The sequence below is a fragment of the Somniosus microcephalus genome, chromosome 1, assembly GCF_052327205.1.
Source record: "Somniosus microcephalus isolate GS21.2 chromosome 1, FLI_Smic_1.0, whole genome shotgun sequence".
NCBI lineage: Eukaryota > Metazoa > Chordata > Chondrichthyes > Squaliformes > Somniosidae > Somniosus > Somniosus microcephalus.
The window spans coordinates 338,442,624-338,470,209 of NC_140987.1; the positions used below are offsets into that span (position 1 = coordinate 338,442,624).

Here is a 27,586-nt window from a genome sequence, read left to right on the forward strand (position 1 = left end):
CATAAAAGTGGGAATCCTCCACGTCACCTCGCTTCCCAGTGCTCATCCCTATCAGGGCGAGTAGGAGTATGCCCCCCTTCATTTCGAAATCCCTTCTGTAAAGAGACACAAGAGCATATAGCCAGGTCCCGAGAAGATTCTCTGGCTTGGGTAAAGCATAATCGAGTCTTGCGACCTCGACTCAATACAAACACTCTTAAAACAATAATATTTAAACTACCAATAACCTTGTTTAAAATTAAACTAAAACACCCAAACTTAACAATCCCGAATTACATTACAGAAGCTATGTACATCTGCCGCCCGTCTCCGGGTGGCCAGCCTAATCCCTGTTCGGGCTGCAGCACACTATTCCCTTCGGTGTGGCTGTCTTGTCCTGTCCTTTCGGCCTCTCACAGCCTGCGGCTGCTGGCTGGGAACCTCTGCCCTCAGATCGATCCCTGACTTGAGAGGCTGCCCGTTTAAATTGGGGAGCCGATGACCACGGTTTCTTTGGCCGTGGCGTTCGTGGGGACCTTCTAGGGACTTTGGCTGGTGGGGATTTTCTGGCTGGTGGGTCTTTAACACGAGCCACTGCCCCTTCTGTGCGGTCTGTGAACCTTCCACTAATGTTGGCTGGGGATCTTTATCCTCAGGTCTTTCCTCTCCTAAACCTGTGCTAGGGGCAGGCAACTCTATGCAGCCTGATGCTGCCAGCTGCGGGTCCTCGCCCTCACATCCCACCTCTCCTAAACCTGGGTTAGGAGTGGGCAACTCTCTGCAGCCTGATGCTGCAGGCTGAGGGTCTCCGCCCCCAGGTCCCACCTCGTCTAAGTCCCAGATGAGTGGGGGAGTGTCCCAAACAGTGGGTGGGATGGCCCCTCCCTTAAAACAAGCCACTGCACCTGCCTGTGCAGTCTGTGAGTTTGCTCCTGTTGCAGACTGAGGATTTCTATTCTCAGACCTTGCCCTAACTGACTGTTCCCTTCTCTTGGGCTCAAACAATTTGCATTGGTTAATGTGGAACCATTTGACGCGCCGAGGCATCTTTATGGCGTATACCATGGGGCTTGCCTTGTTTACAATGCTGTAGGGCCCCATGTATAACGGTTCTAGACTTCCTCCCCGAGCAAAATTCCTAACCATAACCTGATCCCCTATCTCCCACTCGTGGCGTGTTCAAGGTTCTAACAGCAATCGGTTACTCCGATGCTGCCTTCCCATGTTCCCAGCCGCCTGCCCATGGAAATGTTTAAGGTGCTCAAATAGGTTCCTGGCGAATCTGTCCCGGTTCACCTCCCTGAGCTGACCTTCTGTGAGCACCGGGACTAGTACATGGGTGGGGGTCTGCATAACTCTGCCAGTCATCAGCTCGTGTGGGGAATACTCTGTGCATTTTGACTGGCTAGCTCGGATCCCCATCAGGAGCAATGGTAGGCCCTCCACCCATTTTCTAGGTGAATCTACCGTCTCTTTCCTCAGCCTTTCTTTCAAGGTCCTGTTCATCCTCTCCACAATCCCTGAGGACTGTGTGTTGTGTGCAACGTGCCACTTCCCCTCAATGCCGAGCACCATAAGGGTATTCTGTATGACCTGCCCGGTAAAGTGACTCTCTTGGTCGGACTCCACATACTGTGGCAGCCCCCATCACGAGAACACCTCCCTGATCAGGATCCTGGCTGTACCCAGAGCTGTGGCTGTTCGGCAGGGGAAGGCTTCTGCCCACTTTGTGAACACATCTACCAGGACTAGGCAGTACTTATAGCCTCCCTGGGTGGTGGGTAGGGGCCCAATGTAGTCGACCTGGATTGACTGCCATGGTACCTGTACCATCCTGATGTGTTCCATAGGTACCTTTCTTTTGTGGGGGTCAGGGTTGTTAGCAGCGCACACCAGGCAGCTGGCACAGAACTCGCGGACATCTTCCCTGAGTCCTGGCCACCATACTGCCTGTTCCACCCGCTGCCAGGTGGTCTCAGGCCCGGGATGTCCCGCTCCTGGACCCTCATGGGCCAGTTGAAGGAATTCCCTCCTGTGCTGCGGTGGTACTACCCATTGTTCTCCCCTAAACAGCATGCCTTCCTTCACAGAGAGGGCTGCTGTGCCGTAAGGGCCCTCTACCCTTTTTCCCTCAGTCACTGCACTGAGAACTGCCTTGAGGACGGGGTCTTGGGTTTGGACCGTCTTAAGGTCCAGGGTTAAATCTACCCCTGCACTCCCTTGTGTCCCATTCCTACCCCTGACTGCTGCTATAGGACTGGACCCATATGGGTTCCAGAAAGTGCCTGTGCGGGCACCCTCCTTAGCTAGCACGTCGGCCTGCTGGTTGCCCTTACTACGGGGTTCTGTGGAGGAATGGGCTTTCATCTTATGGATGAAAACCTCCCCTTCCTCCCCCACTGCTGCTAAGATTTTCTCTAGCAGGGGTTTCACTGTGAGGGGTCTCCCGTCAGCGGAGGTGTATCCGCGGCAGGACCAGATGGCCAGGTACACGAATTGCATGTGAACATGCTGTCTGAGCAAATCGTGTATGGGGTGGGGAAGATTTCGGGGTGTGTAACAACGTACACTACCGCGGACAGTTCAGCCTGCTGGGCGCTCATGGTGCTGGGGAGCTTAATTGCCAGGGCAATGTTTGCCGCTGGGTCATAAACTCCACACCCAGTGAGTCGCTCACCAGCAGATACTGTGCTGGAGCCATCCACATAGATTTTGCGGCCTGTGGGGTGTATACCAGCCCCCAAACCTATGTCCACTTCCCAAACCCCTTCTATGGAACACCGGTGGGCTGTTCCAGGGTATACCAAGTTAGCTGCGAGCTTTGGCTCGCAGAGCCCTTTTACTTTCAGGTCCATCTGTGAGAGAAGCAGGGTCCAGCGAGCAATGCGGGCACTGCTCACTGTCCCATCCTTGATTCTCCTGTCCAGGAGCATCTGGGTGGGCGTGTGATGGGGGAGGAGAGTGATGGGAGAGGTGCCTGTAATGATCCAGTGACCTTTTCACAGCCCAATGTGTGGCCAAGAGGTGTCTCTCACAATTGGAGTAGCTCTCCTCCACATCCGTGAGTATCCTGGAGGAGTAGACCACCGGCCTCAGCCTGCCATGCCGCTCTTGGAGCAGCACAGCACTCAGGCTGTCCCCACTGGCTGCTACCTCCAGGAAGAACTCTTTCCCCCCATCTATGGCCCCTAGAGCTGGCGCGGTCTGCAGATCTTTCTTGAGCCTGACAAATGCTGCCTGGCAATCCTCGTCCCAAACACACTCCACTCCCTTATTTAGGAGTCGGAGCAGAGGGGCTGCTGTGGCTGCATAGTCCTCAATAAAGTCTCTGCAGTACCCGGTTAGCCCTAGAAAAGATCGCACTCCCGTGACTGTGTTGGGGACTGGTAACTCCTGTACTGCTTTCCTTCTAGCTTTATCTATGGCCCTTTTCCCAGCGTGTACGGTTAGGCTAGGAATTTCAAATGTGGCTAGGTGGGCTCGCACAAATGCCTGGAACTCCTTTGGGGTATTGCTGACCATGAGTTTGAGGTTATAACCCTCTTTAGGCTTCATGGTGCACAGTCCCCTTCCCCTGTTTCCCTGGGATGACTACTACGCTGCCTTCCTTTCCTGTACCTGCCCCCCATAGGCAGTGATTCCTTAAATCCACCAGGATCCCGTGGCCTATAATAAAGTCGGCTCCCAGGATCCCTTTTCCACCCTCCACTTCCCACTTCATTAGGATACAGGTCCACTTAGAGCGGAGTGTTCCTAAGCGAATGGACAGTGGGATGGAAAATGAGCCTGCCTGTTCCTTACCTGTGAATCCCGACAGACTGTATGGGACCTCGTTAGATAGAGGTGTGGTGGTGGGGTTAGCTGAATGGATCACGGTGCATGATGCCCCCGTGTCCAACAGATAGGTCCCTTTTACCTCTTCTACCTCCATCTCAACGAGGGGTCGCTTCCATAAGTCGTACTTAAGGGAACACAGGTAAACAGGTTGCGCTGGCTCTAGTCAGGGCTGTGGGTTGGATGGCCGGATGGGGTCAGAGCACCAGTGGTGGCCGTTACCTTCCTTGGGCCAGTCAATGGGGACCTCATTGCGTCTAAAAATAACTCGACCATGGCGGGAGGGATTCCTGTCTCTGTCTTTTGGGCTGAGGCTGCGGAATTTTTTTCCCTTGTTATCCTTCCAAGGATTTCTGCACTCCTTCCTCCAGTGTCCATCATTCCCATACCCATAACAGTTAAGCTTTGCATTGGAGGGGTTATTCCCTTCCTGATGCCACTCCTTCCTACCCTGGCCGGGTTTCATTTCATGCACCTTCCCCTTAGGTAGGTGTGCATCGGTTCCCTTACCATTCCGGTAAGCTAGGGTCAATTGTCTGATCACCATCAGTTCGGTGGTCAGGGGATTCTTTGGGTCAAACCACATTCCTGCCTTGGCCCTGACCTATGGCAAGCTGTTTGCCACCAGGCAATGGAGCCAGTGGGCCAGCTGATCCTGGTCCAGGTTAGCCTGGTCAGGTGCCGCAGTATAGGCACTGCTATACACCGGCCACAACCTCTCTGTGAAAGCCTGCAGGGTTTCCCCTGCGAGCTGCACTGTTTTCTCCACTCGGGAGAAAGGACTTCCCTCATTCAGCCCCATGGCCTCAAGAACTTCCTCCCTGAGCTCCCCGTACTCGCACTGTCCCTTCTTACACTGGTCAGAGAGGGACTGGCGGAGCTTACTCTCCAGGGAGAATAGCAGCATTTTGGTCTGTTCGGCATCATCGCACTCGTTGATGCTGGCTGCCTGTTCCACTTCCCTGAAATGGACCGAGGGGTCCCTATTCTCTGCGAGCTTTGCTATATGGCTTACCATGGCCCTGAGCTGTTGGGTGCCGTAGGGAACTACGAACTGGTTTTGGAGGGGTCCCTCCTCCCCTTCATCAGCAGGTGGGCCAAACCTTCGCTGCCGGGCCGGGCACATCGGCCCGGGTCCCAGCTTCTCTTGCGGGGGTTTTTCCACCTCAGCTTCTACCCCTAACTCCACCCCCCCTTGCTGCCAGACCTCACTGAAACCTGGCGCGACGGGTGGTGGTCGTGGGACCTTCTGTTCCTCAACCGTGTCATCCCTTGGCACTACCAGTGGTGTCTGAACCGCTCTCCCCTCATTCCCTGTAAAGTCGACCTGGGCTGCCTTCAGGCTTATGAGGCACACCATGCCCTTTGCCTTCCTTAGGGCAAGGCTCAGATCCTCTATCTGTTCCTGGCAGGGGCCATGATCTGCATCTTCAAACCCCTGTGCGCTCGCTATCTTATAGGCTGCCTTTATGTCTCTTACTTTCTCCTCCTGCTCTCTTACTTGTCTTGCTAGGTGGGCATTCTTTTCCCGCAACCTCAGCTCATTGCTCTTGGCCTCGGTGACCTGACACTGTAAGTATTCCTGCCTGGCCTTGTGCTCCTGCAGTAACTGCACCATTTCCTGGTTCAGAGCCTGCAATCCTGCCAGTAACCTTTCCCCTGCTAGAGCCCTCGCTTGGGCTTCCAGGGCTGACTCCCGTATCTCAGCTGCCTGTGCTTCAACAAGCCTGTCCAAAAGCTGGATCTGTTTCTTGAAGCGCATCAGCCAGACTGCCTTTTCTATGTATTTCTTATGATCCTTCCCTTCTGTCCATTTAGCTGCAGCATCTACCGGACGCCCAGCCTTTAACAGATTAGTGATCCACTTCTTAGTGATATTTACCTTAATGAAAACATAATTTGAAATCCTCTCTTCCATTACAGTTTGCTCTTCCGAATCAGTGTCTACTGTATCGCACCCCTGTTGCCAGAGTCCTGCCGCGGTCGCCATTCTGTAGGGGTGGTGTATTGAGTCAGCTTTGCCCCTGACTGGTTTTGAGCAGTTCAAATCGCTCCCACACCCCTGGGTTCTAGACTCTGGACTTAGATACAAGCTGCGATACAAAATTGGAGTAGACAACTGGTTTGGTACAAGAAAACTGTGTTTATTAGAGTCACAATAAAATTACACACTTAGATTACTGGAGTAGTTACAGACATTCAAGAGTACACTTAATTAAGAATGGGGAACACACAGCACAATGAGGGAAAATTATATTAATAATCCCCCTACTCTTGTCCAATCCCCCAATATCTAACTAAATTGTACGACAAGAGCCAGGGATTATGCTCACCAATAGGGGTTCCTTGACTGTTCGAATCCTGTCAGTTAAGCCGGTTGCGTTTTTGGGGTTCACTCTTTGTGTCCTTTGGGGCCTGCCGTCACCATGTGGTGCCAGTCTTACAATCTGCGAAGGTTCTTCAGTTGGGTGGAGTCTGCAGATGCGGTAAGGGCGCGGTTGTGGATTTGTCTGGGTAAGTACCTTCTTTCCTTCGTCAGAAATAGGGAATGAAGTTTTGTTGGGTTCTTTAGCTTGTATAGTGGAAAACTTCGAGTTTTGTTCTTCCGGTGATGGTCTGGTCGTCGAGTTTTGATGTGGTTGGGTTTCGGTTGGCGGTCTTCGGTGTCGGCTCGGTCGCGGTGGCCTAGATCATTACCTGTGTAGTGATCTGAAGGTATGGTTTATCTGGCCCTTTGTTGCCGTGGTGCTCGTGTAAGGCTGTGGTTGCAGCCTAGTCGTCTTCGGTCGAGCCTGCCCCACCGTGCCTCCTCGCTGTGATGTTCCGTGAGCCTTCCTGTTGGCTTCACTTGGCCCCCTCTGGTGTCGTGTCGATAGCTGCCATTTTCGTGATGTGTCCTTGGTTACCGGTGGGCCTACAATTATACTGGTTTTGAGTTTGTTATCTGCACGCCAAATCAGGGCAAGTCCTTTGTCTAATTTTTGGCTGGCTCGTTAAGGTGATTATAGCCGTTCACCTTAACTGGTTTTTGGGTGGTTGTCCCGTTGCTAAATGGTTTTTAATGTCTCGGTGCTTGTTATGCATAATGTAAATCGGTATCTTCCTGGCTTGGTAGCTAGTTTGAACTGTAAGCGATTATATATGCATAGTCTTTATGGGCTTTAGGTTTGTGCAAGATTAAGTCATTTCCTGAGTTGATTTGTTTTAAAGGGAAGAATACTTGTTCTGTCTCCTTTAGCTGTCTGGTTTGAAATAACAAATCAAAGCTGTCTCCCACAGGCCCAGGCATGTCAGGTTTTAAGGTTTTGAACTTGACATGCTGTTTGCAGTGTCCTGCTTTAACTTTGCAGGTTTTTCCATGAAGTCCAAAAGCCATTCCCTTTAGGGTACCCTTACTAATAACTTGTCCTTCAGGGTCCCTTATTAATAACTTGGGAGATGTGGGAATTTTGAGAATCCTACAGGTGTGGGACAGACAGCGATCTACTATCACCCAAGAAGTGCCAGGCAATGACTATCTCCAACAAGCAAGAGTCTAACCACCTCCCCTTGACATTCAATGGCATTACCACCGCCGAATCCCCCACCAACACCATCCTGGGGGTCACCATTGACCAGAAACTTAACTGGACCAGCCACATAAATACTGTGGCAACAAGAGCAGGTCAGAGGCTTGGTATTCTGCAGCGAATGTCTCACCTCCTGACTCCCCAAAGCCTTTCCACCATCTACAAGGCACAAGTAAGGAGCGTGATGGAATACTCTCCACTTGTCTGGATGAGTGCAGCTCCAGCAACACTCAAGAAGCTCGACACCATCCAGGACAAAGCAGCCTGCTTGATTGGCACACCATCCACCACCTTAAACATTCACTCCCTCCACCACTGGCGTACCGTGGCTGCAGTGTGTACCATCTACAAAATGCACTGCAGCAACTCGCCAAGACTTCTTCGGCAGCACCTCTCAAACCTGCGGCCTCTTCCACCTAGAAGTACAAGGGCAACAGGCGCAAGTTCCCCTCCAAGTCACACACCATCCTGACTTTGAAGTATATCGCCAATCCTGCATCGTCGCTGGGTCAAAATCCTGGAACTCCCTACCTAACAGCACTGTGGGAGTACCGTCACCACACGGAATGCAGCGGTTCAAGAGGGCAGCTCACCACCAGCTTCTCAAGGGAAATTAGGGATGGGCAATAAATGTTGGCCTTGCCAGCAACGCCCACATCCAATAAATGAATTTTTTAAAAATTACGCCCCTGCCACTGTTGAATTTTCCCCCCTGAATTTTAAATCTTTCATTTAATTGAGCTGCTGGAAAATCTCGTGCAAGAGCTGTTGAATAGCGAGGATTGGGAAATCTATTGATTCTTGTCTGCCTGCACTACGATATACCCTGACAGATTCTCTCACATTGAGGCAGATTTTCCCTTTCGGATGGCCGACCAGTGGAGAGCGCCGTTTGCCCACCCGTGATGGGAGTGAAGAGGCCGGAGCCATTTCAAGGGCCGGACCTCATTTAAATAGAACCGGAGAGCTGCCCGCCTCAAACGGGTGTCTTGATGCAGCTCACTGTATTCAGGCCGGTGAAACATTGGGCAGCTCGGAGACTGCAGGCCTGCTCATCCTACTCCCATAAAAATGATAAGCTTTTTAACATGGTAAGTCTGTACTGCCTTTTTAATGCCAGTTTGATCAAGTTAAAAATCACCTCATCTACGACACTCCAGTGTCACTGATTTTTTTCCCTAGACATTGTTGCTGCCCCTTCCCTTCTTTCAGAGTTGCTGATGACTTGTGAGGCACCTTGACATTCGGCAATTATAAGACAGTTTGTGTTACTGAGAAACATTCTAATTGCATGACAGAGGTCTGCCATTCAGCCCATCACAGCAATGCCAGTGTTAGCTCTTGAGCTGCTGTTATCGAATCTAATCTCAATTCCCCGCCCATTCCATATGTCCTTTCACATTCTTTCTTTTCAAAAACTTACCCAATTTCCATTTAAATGATCCTACATCTCTTTCTCAACAGTCACAGGCAGTAAGGCATGGAAACATTTCTTCTAACCTCCCCCTTCGATCTTTTAGTGGTAATGTTCTGTCAATATCCCTGTTAGCAATTCAACAACCATTGGAAACAATCTTTCTGTATTCTCCTGTTATAATTTTGAAAATCTCAATTAGCTCTCCTCAATCTTCTCTGTTCCAGTGAAAAAGCTCCAATCTTTCAAGCCTTTCTTCATAACTATAGCCTCTAATTCTTGGCATCATTCTGGTGAATCTTCTCTGCACCCTTTTCATTGGCTCCAATATCTTCCCTATAGTGAGGTTGCCACAACTACATACAATTTTCCAATTGTATCCTAACCAATGTCCCGTACAAATTCAACATCACTTCCTGCTTTTATATTCAATACCACAGAGTAAAAACCCAGAATCATTTTCATGGCCATTTCAACCTGCACTACCACCTTTAAAGATCTCTGTATCTGCTCCCCTAGATCTCTCTATTCCTCCAAACTGTTAAGAATCTCCCAGAGGTCACTGCACACAGAGGGTAGGGCCATCAGCAAGTTAAGCAAAATTCTGTTGGTCTTTCCATACTACCTTCATTCTGAGGTTGAATAATATTTAAGGGTTTGTTCTCTGAGCTACACGTGATGCTGGACTATGGGTTGGATGAAAGTGCAGTGAAGTGATGGTCTGGGACTGACTGACACTTCCCCATCTGCAGTGGCTACTGCTGCAGCAAAGACATTTAGTGAATGGCTGGAAGCAATGTTTTCATTCTGGCTTTGGTAATAAAGCCTGGCTTGATTGTGACTTTGTTCTGCAAATGTAAGGGGCTTAAAATATCAGAAATGCCCCTCTCACTGCTCAGGACAGCAAGCACAATAAAGGTGAGAGTACGGCCCAATTTACTCTGGATCGATGTTGTCTATTCCATCCCAGCCCCCCATTCCAGGACTGAGAACATTTTCAGCTTCCTCTGTATAGAGGCCACCCATGGATGGACCTGCAATGGGTTTAACTCTCTGAGAGAGAAGGCAGGCTTAGTATCCCAGTCACTATTGTGGGGCAGTGCCACTCTATGGGATCATTGCTTGGAACATTGCCTCTCTCTGAAACCTCTTGCTGGGCATGGAGGAAAGATTTTCCCTCCCATTCCCATATTACAACCCCTAGAAAAGCCTATCAGGATAATGAAAACATCCACTTGTAGGGGTTTTTTTCCTGCTCTCTTGCCCATTCTGGCCTCCTGCCAGGCTTCGTGCAAGAATTACCCTTGAGTGGTTCGACCCACTCCCGCTACGGTTCTAGACTTTGGACTTAGATGCAGAGAACAGTAGTGCAGAGAAAAGGACTCAATAGACCAGGCTGAATAGCACGAAATGGATGCTTTTATTTTTAAACAGTTTGAAGCATTACAAAATACATGTCATAGGCACAGATTAAAGCAACTACAATCATGCACAAATTTATGAACTTGACTCTATGGAAATGGGGAACACACGGCACATCGAAAAAGGGGAAACACATTACGATTTCCCTTAACTCCCTCCCCTATACCTAAACTAAGTTTCGACCTGGGGAACCTGGGATCATGCTCACCACTCTCGAAATCGTGAGGAAGGGGGGGGTTCGCAGCCTTTTTGGCACCGCTTTCCGTCGTCACGTGGATTTGGAAACTTCTGGCGCAGTCGATATTCTCTCTCTCTCTCTCGAGGCGATGGGGTAGACACAGCCTCGATGAGCGCTCGTCAAGGTTGAGATCCACTAAGCCTGTCGTGGATTTTTGTTCATGGAGTAGAACAACAACCCAATGGGATGTTGAGACACGAAAGTGTCAGGCCCGGACTGTCCTTTTGTCTCCGGCCTGGTCGGTTCTCCAGAGGGTTTCTTCTCCGTCGGCCTGGGTCGTCGATGATCTCCCGACCCCAGCACCCGGGCCACCCTCGTCGTCTTCTCGTCGTGGCCGAGCCTTGTTTGGCTGAACACCGACCACGTTGTCCTTTTACCGAAACCGTCCATCTTTAAAAAGACGAAAACGTTTTCATCGATTCTGCATCTGCCGAAGTGGAAGGGGCGCCGATCCTGGCCCCGTCCGAAGAAGTTGAAGAAGTCACGTATATGGACTTTCAATCCATAGTTATACTCTTTTGGAACAGTCTTATCTCCCGCCAAATCATAGTCCTGTCTTTGTATTAATTTTGGCGGGCAGAAATCTCTGCAGGGGCGCTTTGTCTTGTAACGGAGCCGGTGATAACTTAAACTGGCCTTCCTGGCCGATAATGTCTTTTAATGTCTTTTGCATTGTCACCGCGGCTCGGTTCGCATATTGATCGGTCCGGAGATTTTCCTTGATGGCTGCTAAATGGTTTTTCCTTTGTACAATAAATGGGTATGAGTGATTTTGCATTGTCCGCCCATATCTAGATGGGCCCCATCCTGTACTTGTAATCCATTGAATATGTATGCTGTTCCTCTGAGTTTCGGTTCCCAGATACTGGCTTTCGCGGGCTCACTGTCTTCAATCCACAAGCCTGTCTGGCTTGCAGTAACAGAAATAAAATGGTTCAGAAACTGATCACGGGGCCTGGCGGCCATTTTGTATGCCCTTTTATCAAAGGTTTTTCTGTGCAAGCTTACTTTGGTCAATAAACAGTCTTATTTTATCCAGTTTTTCTTGCGTGATTTTTGCTGAAAATTGCGAATCTTACAGGCCCCCCTGTGATACTGATAGCTTGCTTAAAGTATCAATAATCCTTGATGAGCAAATTTTCCCTGATTCCCCACATCCAAACATTCCTGGCACTTAGCTATCTATGACCCTCACGACACATGCAGTTCCCATTTCCGCAGAAAACGAAAATTACCTTTTGTACATTTGGACAATCATAGACAGCGTATTTTAAACTATAACACATTCACTTGTCAGATGTGCGGGGGTTGATACCCCCTGGCACCATCTGCATGCATCTTTTATTAATCCAAAAAACTTAAGAACGACTAATAACATAACAATACTTATTTCCTTATAACCCAAAACAATCACAAAAAAATTTAAAATGGAGGGACGCTTAATCTTAGACTAGCAGCTTAGAGTGGGGTATCTGCTTCCCCCATTCGCACATAGCGTTCTCTCCATTCTCCTGTGTTCTCGTGCCTCTGGAGGCGTTTGCCTCTTTTGCAATGCACGAAGAGCAAAAATATCACAATCAAAACCTGACATACTACGAGGATATGGGATGCTATTCTAATCCAGGCGGGGACCTCTATGTTGGTGAACAAGTCCCACCATGGTGGGATGGTTATGTCCAATATGTCTTTTCCTATCTCTAAAGTCTTCTGCTCCAGTGTGTAGAAATGTTTCTGTGAAATTATAACGGCTTTTAAAATCTTGGTGAGGTGTTCGGGAAGAGGGGGAATGACATAACCAAAATGTGCGACAAATCGTTGTAAGTCTGTGAAATTCTCTTTGATAGTGATGTGAACAGTGGAGGGCGCAGGAATGGGGACAATTCGTTGTTGTGCAGTAACAGAAATAAAATGGTTCAGAAACTGATCACGGGGCCTGGCGGCCATTTTTGTATGCCCTTTTATCAAAGGTTTTTCTGTGCAAGCTTACTTTGGTCAATAAACAGTCTTATTTTATCCAGTTTTTCTTGCGTGATTTTTGCTGAAAATTGCGAATCTTACAACTAGTCTCACTGACACTGATGTCCTGGTGGGAAGGCTGCAATGCCCTGCACTGAGGGTACTCTTGAGCTTTTGGCCTGCTCTCCACTATGGTACAGCAGCACCAACCTCTCAGAGGAGCTTCAAGGCATGGCATGAGAAAGGAAGGACTGAAGTTACAAACCTGCTCCACCAAGGTCCGATCAGCAGATTCCTGTGTTCCTGGTGCAAACACGGCTTAAGCACAAGCAAGTCTTGTGGTGATATTCTGCTAATAATCTTGTAAAGGGCTGACAGCCTGACCCAATCTCTCCAATGTTCCAGAGAGCGGACTCATGGATAGAGGAAGCTGTCCTTATCTGCTCCTCTGGTCTGCAGGGCTTTGAACTCTCCAGTGGTGGGTTTCTCTGGGATTGTGTAAACTATTAATTAATTACTAATCTCATTTAACTTTTTTTTTTCACCAGAAACAATTATAACAACCCTGCTGGACCAGTTCCCTAAGTTTCTGCGATCACAGCGCCTTTACCTGACAATTGGTGCTTGCTTGTTATTTTATTTCCTCAGCCTTGTATGTGTAACACAGGTATGTTGCCCTTTAATAGTTTGCTACATTTCCACATGTAGTTCCACATATGGTTATAACCATATGAAGTGATAAATAATAAAGAAGGACCTTGTCGTGTTGGTCCTGTTATTTTTCCATTTATTTAATATTGTGCAGTGATGGTGTGGAGCTGACTGATCCTTTCCCATCTGCTAAATACAGAGCCTGGTTTAAAAGAGGAAACTCAGCTTTGTTATCACCCTGTGGATTAGATTTACATTGTGTTCATTTTAAATCAGCAGGATATTGTTTGAAATTGTCTCTTTCAGTGGATGACCACTTTAGCAAGTTTCTGTCTCAGTGTTAGTTTCACTCAGTTGGTAACACTCTCACCGCTGATCAGAAAAATTTGACTTGTAAAGCCCAACCCAGGGTTAAAGAATGTCAGGAACTTCTTCAGCACACAAACAATGATCTACATGTGGAATGAATTTTCTCATAGATCAGTGGAGGCAAAAAACCTTGGAATCATTGTAGAAATAATCAGATGCTGCAATTGGGGAATGTTTGCAAACCCTTAATGGTTGAATAAAGATGAACTAAATGGCCTTCCTCATCCATAATTATATCATAGTCTGTAAACTGACGGCTGCATTTACCCACATAACCTTGTTAACGGGACAATGTAATTCATCTGGGCCAATTTCAAGACACGGGATAGGATGCCAGAGGTGGATCAAAGGCTGGAATATTCTGTACCTGGGCGGGTTGGGTGCGGGCAGTCACCATGGCGGGTCATGGCCCTGCTCCTCATTCCATCCCGCTCCCGAGATCAACCTTCCGTTAATGGGGCCTATTAAGGCCGACCTGCACGTTACCCGGCCCAATTAACTGGTGCGGGTCTAATGACGTCATCAATGACGCATTTTCAGCTGGGATATTTAAAGGAGCCATGGCCACATTGCATTTAAAGATTCATCTAGGAGTGTGCAGGCAGTACACTGCACTATTGGACTGCTGAAAAGAGTGCCAAGCATGACTGCACTGAGACAGAGGGCTGCACCCAGGTTCTCCGATGACTCTCTCCATATCCTTGTGGAGGGAGTGTGTAGGATTTGCAAAATTCCCACATTCTCCCAAGGTTATTAATAAAAGGGGCCCTATGGATATTTAAAAAAGGGTACCCAAAGATGGCGTCCGCACCTCGTGACCAAAAAGCCTGTAAGATTATAAAAGCTTGGACTCTGCGACTCACAAGCAGCTTTGGGAAATCGAAACTTAAAATGCAGTTTCTGTGAAAAGGACTTTGCGTTTTGAAAGCCAGACAGCAAACATGGAATATGCATTCCGTCAGCTCGTAGACAGATCAAATCCAGGTAGGCCTATACTTGAGGCCATCAGGTTGTCTGCATAAATAATTGGAAACAGCTTATGGGAGCCATCAAGGCTGGACAGGCCGATCAAAATGCATTAATGACAAAATAGCCCGGACATCAGGCCATTAGGTGCGGTAAACGGCCATCTAAATCCAGTTAACTTAGATTGCTTTAATCATTTAAAACAGCCCGCCAAAATTAAAACAATGGACTAACCTGATTTGGCATGCAGATAAGGGGCCACCGAAAAGAGTATAACTGTAGGCCCTTAGTACCAATCTCTCTGGTGGGCTCTTCTCTCTGGTTGCTCTGCTTGTGATGAAATATGCCATTCATCAGGCACTGTATTCTCTGTGTTCTCAGGCACTGTATTCTCTGTGTTAATTTAGTTTCAGTTTCATTTCCCCACCGGTACTGTATTGTGTGTAGGGCTCCGCCCATACCTGGCCACTACTTAAGCAGGCTGCACTGTCTCACTGACAGTGCAGCAGATCTTTGGATGGGAGACACTTCTCCACTGTGTATTACTTTCTTAGTTAATAAAAGCCTTGCTTTGCTCCGTTAACGTCGAGTCTCGGATTCATTGAGGCACATCAATTTTATTAACTAAATTTTCAACGCAATGGATCAACTCTTGAAACCCGAACGTTTGGATTTGGACCAGCATGCTTCGGACGCTTCGGACACTGGTTTAAGTGTATGGAATTCTTCCTGGACAATTCCGTAGCCGTCACAGGCGCTACGGACGCCGAAAGTATGAAACTCGGAATCCTGCGGAATTGGGTAAGCCACCGGGTTTACCCCCTCATCCAAGACGCCGACACGTACCCGGCCGCCTGTGACATCCTAAAGGCGCATTACCAGCAGCCTACGAATGAGGTGTACGCTAGGCACCTGCTCGCTACTCGCACACAGCGACCTGGGGAATCGCTGGATGAGTTCCTAGTCACCCTGAAAATGCTTGGCAAAGACTGCAAGTGCCAAGATGTAAAAGCCGCAGTGTACACTGACGAGCTTGTTCATGATGCCTTTATCACAGGCCTCAGCTCCACTTACATCCGGCAGAGACTACTGGAAAAAACGGGATTGGACCTGAAACAGGCTGTGGACACAGCGCGATCCCTGGATGTGGCCCAGAGAAACTCGGACGCCTACTCTTCAGCCCGCGCCGCCCACGCCGCCACGTGTGCACCAAGGGGGCCGCCATCTTGGAAGGCATCTTCCCCACCCGGCAGCCCGACACCGTCGGGGCCCCGCTCTCCCCCCAGAAGCCCTACGACAGCCGCGACACGTCGGGGCCCCAACTGCTACTTCTGCGGGCAGCCGAAGCACACCAGAAACCTGTGCCCGGCGAAAGGCACCACCTGCTTTAAGTGCAGTAAGAAGGGGCACTTTGGGAAGGTGTGCAGAGGGAACCCCGCTGGAAAACCCGCCACCGCCGCGTGTGCGCCGTGGGAGCGGCCATCTTGGACGCCATCTTGCCCGACCTCGTGGGGTCCGCCATCTTGTGAGCAGACAGCGTGAATGCCATCTTGTCTCGATCAGGGCCCTACAGTGGCATCGGTCACAGTGGACCAGACCAGACCACACCCGCTATCCAAATCAATGGTGGACATCGAGGTAAACGGGTGCGGGGTTAAATGTTTAATTGACAGTGGAAGCACGGACAGTTTTATCCACCCTGAACTAGCACAACAACTCTCTCTAACGGTGGTCCCTGCTCGGGGCACCATCTCTATGGCTGATAAAACCCAGACATCGACCGTTATGGGTTACTGCGCGGTACAATTGTCCGTTAACGGAACTGTATACGATAATTTAAAATTGTTAATCATGAAGAATCTATGTGCGAGTGTGATCTTGCGCCTGGATTTCCAGTGCCACCACCAAAGCATCACGCTCAATTACGGTGGGTCCCAGCCGCCCCTCACAGTGTGCGGTCTGGCTACCCTGAAGGTAAAGCCGCCTTCGCTATTCGCGAACCTTACTCCCAACTGCCGGCCAATAGCGACCAAAAGCAGGAGGTACAGCTGGGAGGATAGGCGGTTTATCGCGACCGAGGTAGACAGGCTCCTGAAGGAGCGCATTATCGAACGCAGCAACAGCCCGTGGCGCGCCCAAGTGGTGGTGGTGAGGGGTAGCGAGAAGAAGCGGATGGTGATAGATTATAGCCAGACGGTTAATCTATACACCCAGCTAGATGCCTACCCCCTACCCCGCATATCCGAGATGGTGAACCAAATCGCTCAATACCGGGTGTTCTCCACCATCGACCTCAAGTCAGCGTACCACCAGCTCCCTATCAGACCAGAGGACCGCCCGTACACCGCCTTCAAGGCGAACGGACGCCTCTACCAATTCCTCAGAGTCCCCTTTGGGGTGACGAATGGGGTCTCGGTCTTCCAGAGGGAGATGGACCGCATGGTCGATGACCACCACTTGCAGGCAACCTTCCCCTACCTCGACAACGTCACCATCTGCGGTCACAACCAGCAGGATCACGACTCGAACCTCGAGAGGTTCCTGAAAACCGCACAAAAACTCAACCTCACTTACAACGAGGACAAGTGCGTTTTCAACACCACGCGCCTCTGCATACTAGGCAGCGTGGTGGAGAATGGGGAAATCGGACCAGACCCCGACCGATTGCGCCCCCTACGGGAGCTGCCCCTGCCCAACACTCCCAAAGCCCTGAAAAGGTGCCTGGGGTTATTTTCTTATTATTCCCAATGGGTCCCCAACTACTCCGACAAAGCCCACCCCCTCTTGAAAGCATCCTCTTTTCCGCTCTCTGCTGAGGCCCACGCCGCCTTCAAAAGCATTAAGCAGGATATTGAGCGGGCCACGCTACAGGCAGTGGACGAGAACACTCCATTTCAAGTGGAAAGTGATGCGTCTGACTTTGCCTTGGCGGCCACCCTCAACCAGGCGGGGCGGCCCGTAGCTTTCTTCTCGAGGACCCTCCAAGGGCCCGAGATCAGACACTCCTCCATGGAAAAGGAAGCCCAAGCCATCGTGGAGGCAGTGCACCACTGGCGCCACTACCTAGCCGGCAAACACTTCACCCTACTTACCGACCAACGGTCGGTTGCGTTTATGTTTAATAATAAACAGAAGGGGAAGATTAAAAATGATAAGATTCTCAGGTGGCGGATCGAGCTCTCCACTTTCGAGTATGACATCATTTACCGGCCAGGGGCCCTTAACGAATCCCCCGACGCCCTCTCACGAGGGATGTGTGCCAGCGCCACCGGGATCGGCTACAGACCCTCCACAACGACCTCTGCCACGCAGGGGTCACGCGGCTGTTCCACTTCATAAAGTCTCGCAACTTACCCTACTCGATTGAGGAAGTTCGGTCTCTGACCAGGAACTGCCGCACTTGCGCTGATTGCAAGCCTCGGTTCTACCGCCCAGATAGAGCCCACTTAATCAAAGCTACACGGCCCTTTGAGCGGCTCAGCTTAGATTTCACGGGCCCCCTCCCGTCAGTCGACCGCAATGTTTACTTCCTGAACATTGTGGACGAATACTCCCGTTTCCCATTCGCCTTCCCCTGCCCAGACATGACCAGCGCCACGGTCATTAAATGCCTCAACAGCCTGTTCTGCCTGTTCGGTATGCCAAGCTACATCCACACGGATAGGGGGGCGTCCTTCATGAGTGAAGAGCTACGCCAGTACATGCTGTCCAGGGGGATCGCCACGAGCCGTACCACCAGCTACAATCCCCAGGGTAACGGCCAGGTGGAGCGAGAGAATGGGACAGTATGGAAAGCAGTCACTCTAGCTCTAAGGACCAAGGGCCTCCCTATCTCCCACTGGCAGGAAGTCCTCCCAGATGTGCTCCATTTGATACGGTCGCTATTGTGTACTGCCACTAATGCCACGCCTCATGAACGAACATTTGTCTTTCCCCGGAAATCCACCTCAGGCGTATCCATGCCATCATGGCTCTCCACCCCAGGTCCGGTATTTGTACGAAGGCATGTGAGGGGCCACAAGACGGACCCTCTCGTGGAGTCAGTGCACCTACTCCACGCCAACCCCCAATACGCGTATGTCTGGCACGCCGACGGAAGGGAGGACACCGTGTCCATAAAAGACCTCGCCCCAGCCAGTAACGACAATAACCACGACAACAACAGCAACAGCGATCACAGCAACTCTTACCCAACCACTACTCTTTCATCACCCCCGGAAGAACATCGACCAACGGTGCCCCCACCAACTACCCCTTCAATAACCCTGGTGGTGCCCCCGGCAGAGACCCAGGAGGCCACCGGGGACACACAGCCGACACCCGCGGCACCACGTCGGTCACAGAGGACTATCAAACCCCCGAACAGACTAAATCTATAGAAGGGGTGAATGTGATGAAATATGCCGTTCATCAGGCACTGTATTCTCTGTGTTCTCAGGCACTGTATTCTCTGTGTTTAGTTTAGTTTCAGTTTCATTTCCCCACCGGTATTGTATTGTGTGTAGGGCTCCGCCCATACCTGGCCGCTACTTAAGCAGGCTGCACTGTCTCACAGACAGTGCAGCAGATCTTTGGATGGGAGACACTTCTCCACTGTGTATTACTTTCTTAGTTAATAAAAGCCTTGCTTTGCTCCGTTAACGTCGAGTCTCGGATTCATTGAGGCACATCACTGCTCTCGTCAGGCTTGGGGCTGCCGCCGCTTGCACTCGTGCCCTGGCCTCATGGCGGGTCTCTCCTCGCTCCCCGCAGTAAGATTCCAGCAGTCAAGGACATCCATACCAACAGCAAGGGAGGGGATCGAGACCCGAGTCCATAGTCATCCAGGACACCCAGGCCGCAAATAGGGTGAGACGAAACCGAGCAGGTAGCCCAGGACTTGTATAGTAGCCCAACGAGGCGAGACGAATCGAGACGAAGAGTAAGGTAGACCCGACAAAGAGCAGAGAAGGGCAGCAGAAGATGTATTAATTAAAAAACCCAAGCGCCGAGTTATAAGCTGACGCTCGGGGAAGAAAGTATCTGAGGACCGTGAGACGAAGTTGGTTGGGCGAACCCTGCACTTAAGCTGGCACTTGGGGGCAAGCCTCTCGTTGAACATTGCGAATAAACGCAGGTGTCCACGCCATGACGAATATGTTGGCGTTCTAAGAATGGGTAGTAAAATCTAAGCAGTAAAAACTGCTAATCGTCTCATTGACGTAACGTTACAGCCGACGACCGCCCGAGGGAGAAGAAGAAGAGAACCCATCGTGACGAGACGACGACGGCAGCTGAGGAGAAGAAAGGTGTGTCACAGCAGCAGCTCCAGCACTGCACCCTGAGAACACGTGGCGACGGGGTACCTAAAAGGACAAAAGACCAAACCTCAAAACCCTCATCCGTTAAACAGCTGACTTTGCTTTGGATTGGTGAGTATGAATTCTGGCCCCTCATAGCTTAATCTAGTTAGGTGTAGGGGTGGGATAAGGATTAAGGGGATTGTTAAAGTAATTGTTTTTCCCTCGATGTGCCGTGTGTTCCCCATTCCCTGTATAAGTATATAAGTATTTTGTATTCGCCTGTATTTCATACTAGTGATTTCTCATAAGACTGTGTGTTCGTTCCTGTTTTAATAAAAATCTTGGTTTTCTTACACCGAACCACCTGTCTACTCGAGTCTTTCTGTACCGCCGCCTGTACCTAAGTCCGGTGTCTAGAACCCAGAGGCGTGGGAGCGATTCGAACCACTCACTGACAGTCAGGGGCATAACTGACTGGGCGCACACGCCACCCGCCACCCCCTACAAGTCAGAGCACGCAGGGAGGTCCTCTTCCCTTCCAATGGGTGGAAGAGACCTCCCCAGCAGACCTGGCTCCATATAGCAGAGGAGGTCAACAGCAGGGATGTGGTCAGGAGGACCTGGGTGCAGTGCTGGAAACATTTCAATGACCTCATTAGATTAGGAAAGGTGAGTATAAAGCCACACTCAACCTCATCCTGTTGCACCTCTCATCCACATCCCCATCACTCTGCCTTCCCAACCCTACTCCTGCACATCCTTACTCATAAGGTTAAAAGACTTTTAAGTGTCTGACAAGTACCTCAATGATCTGAATTAGCTTGCCCACTTCTGCCATTTGGGTCGTTGGCACGCTGGCAAACATGACCAAGGGAAAGGCACATGGGGCATGAGATGACGGCGGGTTCCCGACCCGCTCCAAGATTTTTCAAATTTCCTGCCTCCAATCATGCCCACACAGTTACTGGATATTACAAACATATCACAAATATTAACAGCCACATGGAGTATCTGATTAGTGAGTGTTTTTATTCCAACTGTAGTTATGATGAACTAGAGAGATAGCAATGTGACAGTGTAGTCAAGTGAGGATTTATTGCTTTCACAGTGAGAAACATGTGCTGATTTACTGCCCCAGACATTGCTTATTTTGAATGGAGAGTATTATAGTTTTCTCATGTAGCATATTTTCAAATATTTCAATTTCTTTTTAGGCTGGGATTTACTGGATAAATTTGATCGATCATTTTTGTGCTGGATGGGGCCTCATTTTCGCAGCTCTGCTGGAACTCATCGGACTAAGCTGGATCTATGGTAAGAACAATCTTTCCCCATTTGGTTCCAAAGGCCAGTATGAGACAGGCAGTGCCTTCTGCATCCTTCACCCGTGAACCCCCTTGGCCTTGTTGGGTTACAGCTGGTTGTTGTTGGGGTAAATTTTGCTGCAGCCATTTTTCCGCTAATTGCAGATGGTGATATTTTTCAAATATCTTCACCCCGAGTTGAACAGCTGTTTGCCACTTGACTCAGTCAGTTGCCAGTTTTTCTCCACTATCAAGGCAGAAGGAAACAATGGGATCGTTTCTGCTTCAGTACCCTCATGTTTCTTCTGACCTCCTGGGATCCATTTAATATTCTTCAGCTCAGGACAGAAGCCTCACTTTGATAGTCCACCCTCCCCCATTCCGATAACAGGGAGCCTGTCTGTCTCAGCACAGATCTAACACATGAGCCTTTCCTAGAGTGAGCACCTGTTCTTCAGGACTTTATACAAATATTTTACTGACACGGGTAATCAGGTTGGTGACAGCGGAGAAATTACTCGTCCTGTTTGAAATCCTGAGTGATCCCTTCCCTGATTTTACCTGTTCATTAAAGACACCCAGTAAAAGTTGAACTTCTACAGCAAACAAGCTGCCCTAAAGACAGAACAAACGAAGTGATTGTGTATCTCTGCTTTCTTGTTGTTCACAGGGGTAAATCGATTCATCAAGGACATTGAGATGATGATTGGGAAAAGGAATTGGCTCTTCTGGCTGTGGTGGAGAGCGTGTTGGTTTTTTATCTCTCCGTGCTTGCTGGCAGTAAGGAGATGTTACATCTTTTAGTGATTTAAACTGAAAATAATCAAGCTGCAGATACTCTATCTCATTCTGTTCCTGATCTTGTTTTGTGCAATCATTTCATGCAGGCAATCTTAATCTGGGCCTTCGCAACATTTGTCCCACCAACATATGGATCTGTTGCGTACCCTGTCTGGGCAATAGCACTTGGCTGGTGTATGATAATCGTCTCTATGATGTGGATCCCCATTGTCGCCATTATGAAAATTGCCCAAGCTGAGGGTGCCACCTTGTGCCAGGTAAGAAAACACCTTGATATCTTTTAAAGAAGAATATACAGGCCTCCCAATTCTCACCATGATTCAGTGGAAGATCATCGGAATGCTAGAGAAATGGCATTTACACTGTCTCTCCAGAAGTTCTGCCAATTTTTTAAATACCTGTCAATTTTTTTTTTAATTGATAAATGCCATTATTTAAATAGTTACTCAGAAAATCTAAACTCCATTGTCAGCACCAAGTACCCCAGTTCAGGGATATCCCAGCCACAAACAGATATTCCACTGTTGTAGGAAAAATGATTCCTCGGAAACTAGACTTTGAGTAAGAGAGACAACTTTATTAAATGACAGAGCCCTGGGAGAAGCGTCTGCAACCACGCGTTCTGCGAGAGCACCTTCTCCTCGAATGTAGTACGTGCCGAGCTTATATACAATTCCAAGAAGTTGGTTTGAGATCATTTACATTCATCCAATCAATTCGTTTATTAGCGCATATCGTTATTTTCCTCCAGTCAGGAGTTTACACACTCGTGTTGCCAATTCTGCCTCTTCAGTGATTGCGAAAGGTCTTTGTTCCGTCTTGTTCCGTCCTCATCACCAGCGGAATGTGATTAGTTCAATAATAGGATACCAGTGAACCTTGTTAGTTCTTGGGACTGTGATAACAGGACACGAGATGAACTTTGTTCCAGCCATTCGTAGGCGTGGCATGTCTCATTGTGCAGTGATTCAATTAGTCCCAGTCAGCGAATTTGTTGTTTGTGTCTTTTCCAGCAAAATTTTATTCTAACAGTCCCTCCTCTTGGTCCTGGAGCATGATTCATTTGCTCCCAGATGACCATCCTCGGTCCCCCTTTCGTTGGTGCTTACAGCCATTGGCTTATGTACGGGGGTTCGGTTGCTCCTTCGACAGTGTCGTATGGGTGTTCCTCGTCCCTTGGTAGCAGGTTGGTGTGTTCCTCCTCGATAGAGGCGATCGGCATCACTGTTTTCATAGCAGTTTGGCAACACAACTTTATAAGGCTCAGCGCACAACACATCAACATACAAATTACAACTATTATTATTATCCCTTGCATCATCCACGCTCCCCACCCGGTTTTCCCTAGCAACCAATCAAGCCACCCTGTGCTTGTGGGTTGATGGAGCTTCTTTATTTCTTCTTGGATATGATTTGCTAGGCTCGTGATATTCTCGGAGCTATCTGGGACATACGTACAGCAGTCTGTCCCGATCAGGGCACAGGTGCCTCCTTGCGCCGCCAACAGATAATCTAGGGCCATCCTATTCTGTAAGGCGGTGGTCCGGATCGCCACCATTTCGGCACTCATTTCTCTCAGGGACTCAGCCGTATCGTTGGCTATTTGTTCGAGCACTGCTGCCATGTTTTTGGATTCCCTTGCTATTTTTCCTGTTCCGTACCAGGGGAATGCTATAGCCCAGAATCTTTCGGTTTCCGTAATAGCTCTCTTAACACGCTTGGCTGATTGCCATAATGACTGGTACCCGTAGTGGTGGGTTAGGGAGGATAAATGATGGATGTATGGTACTACGTATCCTATATAGCATGACCCAGTCCAGGTTCGTGGAAGCCATGGATACGCCTTATATCCGCAAATGAAATAGGTATTATTATAGGCCTCAAATTTGTTCCAAAGTTGGTACATGATCCCAGGTATTCCCCTCCAGGGTAGTCATAGTTTACCAAGCAGGCTTCCCCCTCTGCATTGTTTAGTTTTCCCCCTGTGCTGACTAATAGCTCTTCTGGATACCTTTGATTATCGTACTGGGGATGAAACCATCCTTTAAAGTTCGTGGGGTTATACCCTGCCTGTTTCCACTCATGTTCCAGCTGATCTGGATTCAAGCTATTTTGGGTTTGTATGGTATCCTCCTTATTCCAGGTGGTATTAGAGTATAATAACCACCCTACCATCTCCTCTACCTTAAAGGGGATAGGCCGTAATGGGATTCCTCCCCCCGTATGGGTGGGCACATGGGCACACACCCAGCAGGAGCTTTGGCCCATTTTTTTCACATAGACATATGACATATACAGAAAGGTATTTACATGCAATCCTCTCTCTTTACGTAAATGGGGTACCGTGCTTCCCGTGACAATATAAAATAATGCCATTACCCATAATACTCTAAACATGATTAATATATCACTACAGTCCAGTCTTTACAGGAATTTTATGACAAAGGGTATGCAGATTGTTAAGTCTGTGAATTATTTAGTTAATTAAGACACAGACTAATGAGTAACAATAAAAACAGGTCTTTACTGGTTGGAGGTAGGGACTATACTGAATACAAGATTACTTCACAGTGCTTATATACCGGTGTGTTCACCCCCGGTATTACGTCTACAGCAGCCTGAGAAAGTAGTACATCTCTTAAGGTGGAACAGGCTTAAGCTCTCGTAAGGTGGAACAGGTTACATACACAACACTCCTCCCTTCTTAGCTTTATAGTCATCCCCCCATTTAACATAACGTAATAACATATATACATATATAACTTCATGTTTAACGTAACATATCACAGATTCAGTCTCTGCGGAAAACAGTTCACAGATTCAATCTCTGTGGTGTAGTCGGTTCACGTTACTCATTCAATAGTCCTTTCATGGATTTAACAGCTTGAACTTCCGAACTGATTTGGCTCCGTTCGGAGGGACCACGTGTGTGATCTGGTAGAGGTGATAATGGTTCAGATGGGTCATCTTCTGTTTTTACTTTTCCTTTTCTGCTTCTTGGAGACTCTCTGGGCTCCATTGTCAGCTGCCACAGCTGCCAGCTGCATGCGCAGTTCCTCCTTCTCTTCTTCCTGTTTCCGTCGTAGAGCCAGCTTCTCCCGATGTTCCGTAGACTTTTGGTGCTCCTCCATGATTTCTGCACTTTGGGAGTCGAAGTTACAAGCTGGGCAGGACAGGACATCGTAATATTCGGTGTCGTCCACCAGGTCATGGTAATATTCGGTGTCGTCCTGAGCTAGACCAGTGAGAGGGTCGTCTATTTCCTCCATACCCAGCTGGACGTTAGCCAGCTCTTGTTCCAAATCCAGACATCTTTCCTGAAGAGACTTCTTCATGTGTACCTCTGCATCCAGCTTTTTCTGGGCTTTCAGCAAGTCGTTTACTAGTGACCTCATTTGTGATTTTAATACTTCAACTTCCTTTGGAGATTGATTGATCGGACTATGCAATCCCTCTACCGGAGCAGCTGTTTCAGCGGTCTGTTGTTCTACATTGACGTGAGTCAGCGTACTTTTGGCATCCAATGGCTGCTCTGTTGCAGTCGTTTCAGTCTGTGTCGTCACATCAGCCATCTCAATGACTTTTGAGAGCTCCGAACCCTTTTCCTTTGAAGATCACAGCTCGTGTTCAAGTTTTTCCCATTTCAGAGTCTTGTCCCTCAGCATATGAAGGAGTTGGCTGACCGTTAACTCTTCTGACACCAGATTATGGCACGCACCTTCAGAACCTGAATCAGCTTTGATTCGTTCGGCCTCCTCGCGCAGATGGTTGGTGTGCTCCTGCTCCATTTTCTCCATCAGTTGCTTCTGTTGCCTTTCCAGATTCTCCCACTCTGTAACAAAGAACTTTTTTATTTCATTCATCTCTTGCTCAAAACGGCGAATCATTTGTTCTAACTGCTGTTGTAGTTTGAAATGGAGTTGAGTTCGAGCCCAGTGTCCCTCAAAAATGTGCATATCAGTAGACTTGACAGACTCAGAATTCTCTGTTAAACTATGTTGTTGTTGCTCAGTGGAATTCTGTGCTGAAACTTTGTCTTTTGCACATGGGTTGGTCTTACCATCATCAGTTCTAGAGTCTGGGCTGATTATCTGCACCGAGTTCTCACTCTTTATGGCTTTTAGCAAATGCCAGTCCATATTTATGTTTCTAAACCACTCCCGGCCTAGTAGTGGTGGACCTCCCTCCGGTAGCACATATAAGTCCATTATTTGACTTCCTTCGCCCTTGTTAGCCACTGCAACCTTTATTGTCCCGATGGGGTACACTCTCTGCCCCGTGTAGGTTGTCAATATAATCTCTGTATCCTGTAGAGGAATATGTTGGAATAACCTTCTGTAATCTTTCTTATTCATGACCGACAATGCCGATCCAGTGTCCAATTCCATTTTTACTTGGACTCCTTCTATCTGAAGAGTAACCCAAATTGTCTGGAGGTCTGCACCCTTACCAACGTTGAGTACCCTTAAGCTAGCCAGTTCAATACTGCTTAAGCCAGCCAGTTCATTACTGCTAGCATCTGAATCGGACTCCTGTTCGGCCACCTTGTGTACTTTTGCGTATTTTCCTTGCGGTGACTTCTTGTTGCTGGTCTTCTTCCCTGACCTGCATGCTCTAGCTATGTGTCCAAGCCTACCACAAGTTCTACATTCTTGGTTTTTAAACCAACACTGGTTCTGATCATGCGTTGTCTTTCCACAACGATAACATTTGCCAGAACTCACACCCAATTTGTGTGCACTGAGCTCCGGTGACCGTAGCTGCATTACTGCCGTGCCTCTCGCTGCGGCTTCGTGTGCTGCTGCCATAGTGACCGCCTTCTCAAGCGTCAGCTCATTCTCCTCGAGCAGTCGCTTTTGTGTATCCTGTTTAAATAAACCACACACAAATTTGTCTCGTAGTGCATCTGTCAGTCCCGTTCCAAACTCGCAATATTTCGCTAATTTACGCAATTCCAGCAAATATTCAGCATTGCTTTCATGCTGTAGCTGCCTTCTGTCGTAAAATTTAAATCGTTCCGCTAGCATCAGCGGCGTGGGGTTTAGATGATCTTTCAGGACAGTAACAATCTCATCGAACGTCTTATCCGCCGGTTCATCTGGTGATAACAGGTGTTTCAATTGCCCGTATGTCTTCGCACCCATTAAATTTAATAATGTTAGAGCTTTATCTTGGTCACGAATTTTATTGGCCTTACAATAATTTTTTACTCTTTCAACATATATGGCCCAATCTTCGAGGTCACTATCAAAGGTGCTAATATTCCCGTGTTTAGGCATTGTAGATTTGCAATTTCTCAGATTTTATTTTCTTTACTTGTTATCAAAGATGGCGGCTTCCCGCTCTTGCCGTCGTCCTCCGCCCACAAAATGGCGGTTTTCCCGCGCTTGGCGGTCTTCACCCGTCCCCCGACGCCGTCTCCCTTCAGCCCCCGAGTGCGGCCCTTATCTTCGCCGCGATCGCCCGAGTGCGGCCCTTATCAGCGGATGCGATCGATGGCCCGGCTGCGCCTCGCACTTGAAAGCGGCCCGGCCCTTATCTGCCGATCGCTATCGCCCTATACCTCTGTCTTCCCCAGCCCTGTCTTCTACTCCGGTTCACAAGCTGATGGAGGCTTCAGGGTCCTAATGCCTGTCGCTTCCAGTGGGGTGGTGTGGTTTGAAACCTCTCTTCAACCGCCGTGGAATAACTGCCGCAGGGTAAGAACCTGACTCGTCACCAGTGTTAAGTCTGTGAATTATTTAGTTAATTAAGACACAGACTAATGAGTAACAATAAAAACAGGTCTTTACTGGTTGGAG

General features: G+C 48.8%; 1 protein-coding gene across 1 annotated transcript in view; it reads left to right on the plus strand.

The window, feature by feature from the left end:
• LOC147124926 (sodium- and chloride-dependent neutral and basic amino acid transporter B(0+)-like) overlaps positions 1 to 27,586 on the plus strand; it is a 182,715-nt gene that overhangs the window by 139,991 nt on the left and 15,138 nt on the right. The window contains exons 10-13 of the mRNA XM_085994820.1: positions 12,961 to 13,079; positions 20,895 to 20,994; positions 21,655 to 21,764; positions 21,872 to 22,042. Coding sequence (XP_085850946.1) covers positions 12,961 to 13,079; positions 20,895 to 20,994; positions 21,655 to 21,764; positions 21,872 to 22,042 — 500 coding nt within the window. The remainder of the gene's footprint in view (positions 1 to 12,960; positions 13,080 to 20,894; positions 20,995 to 21,654; positions 21,765 to 21,871; positions 22,043 to 27,586) is intronic.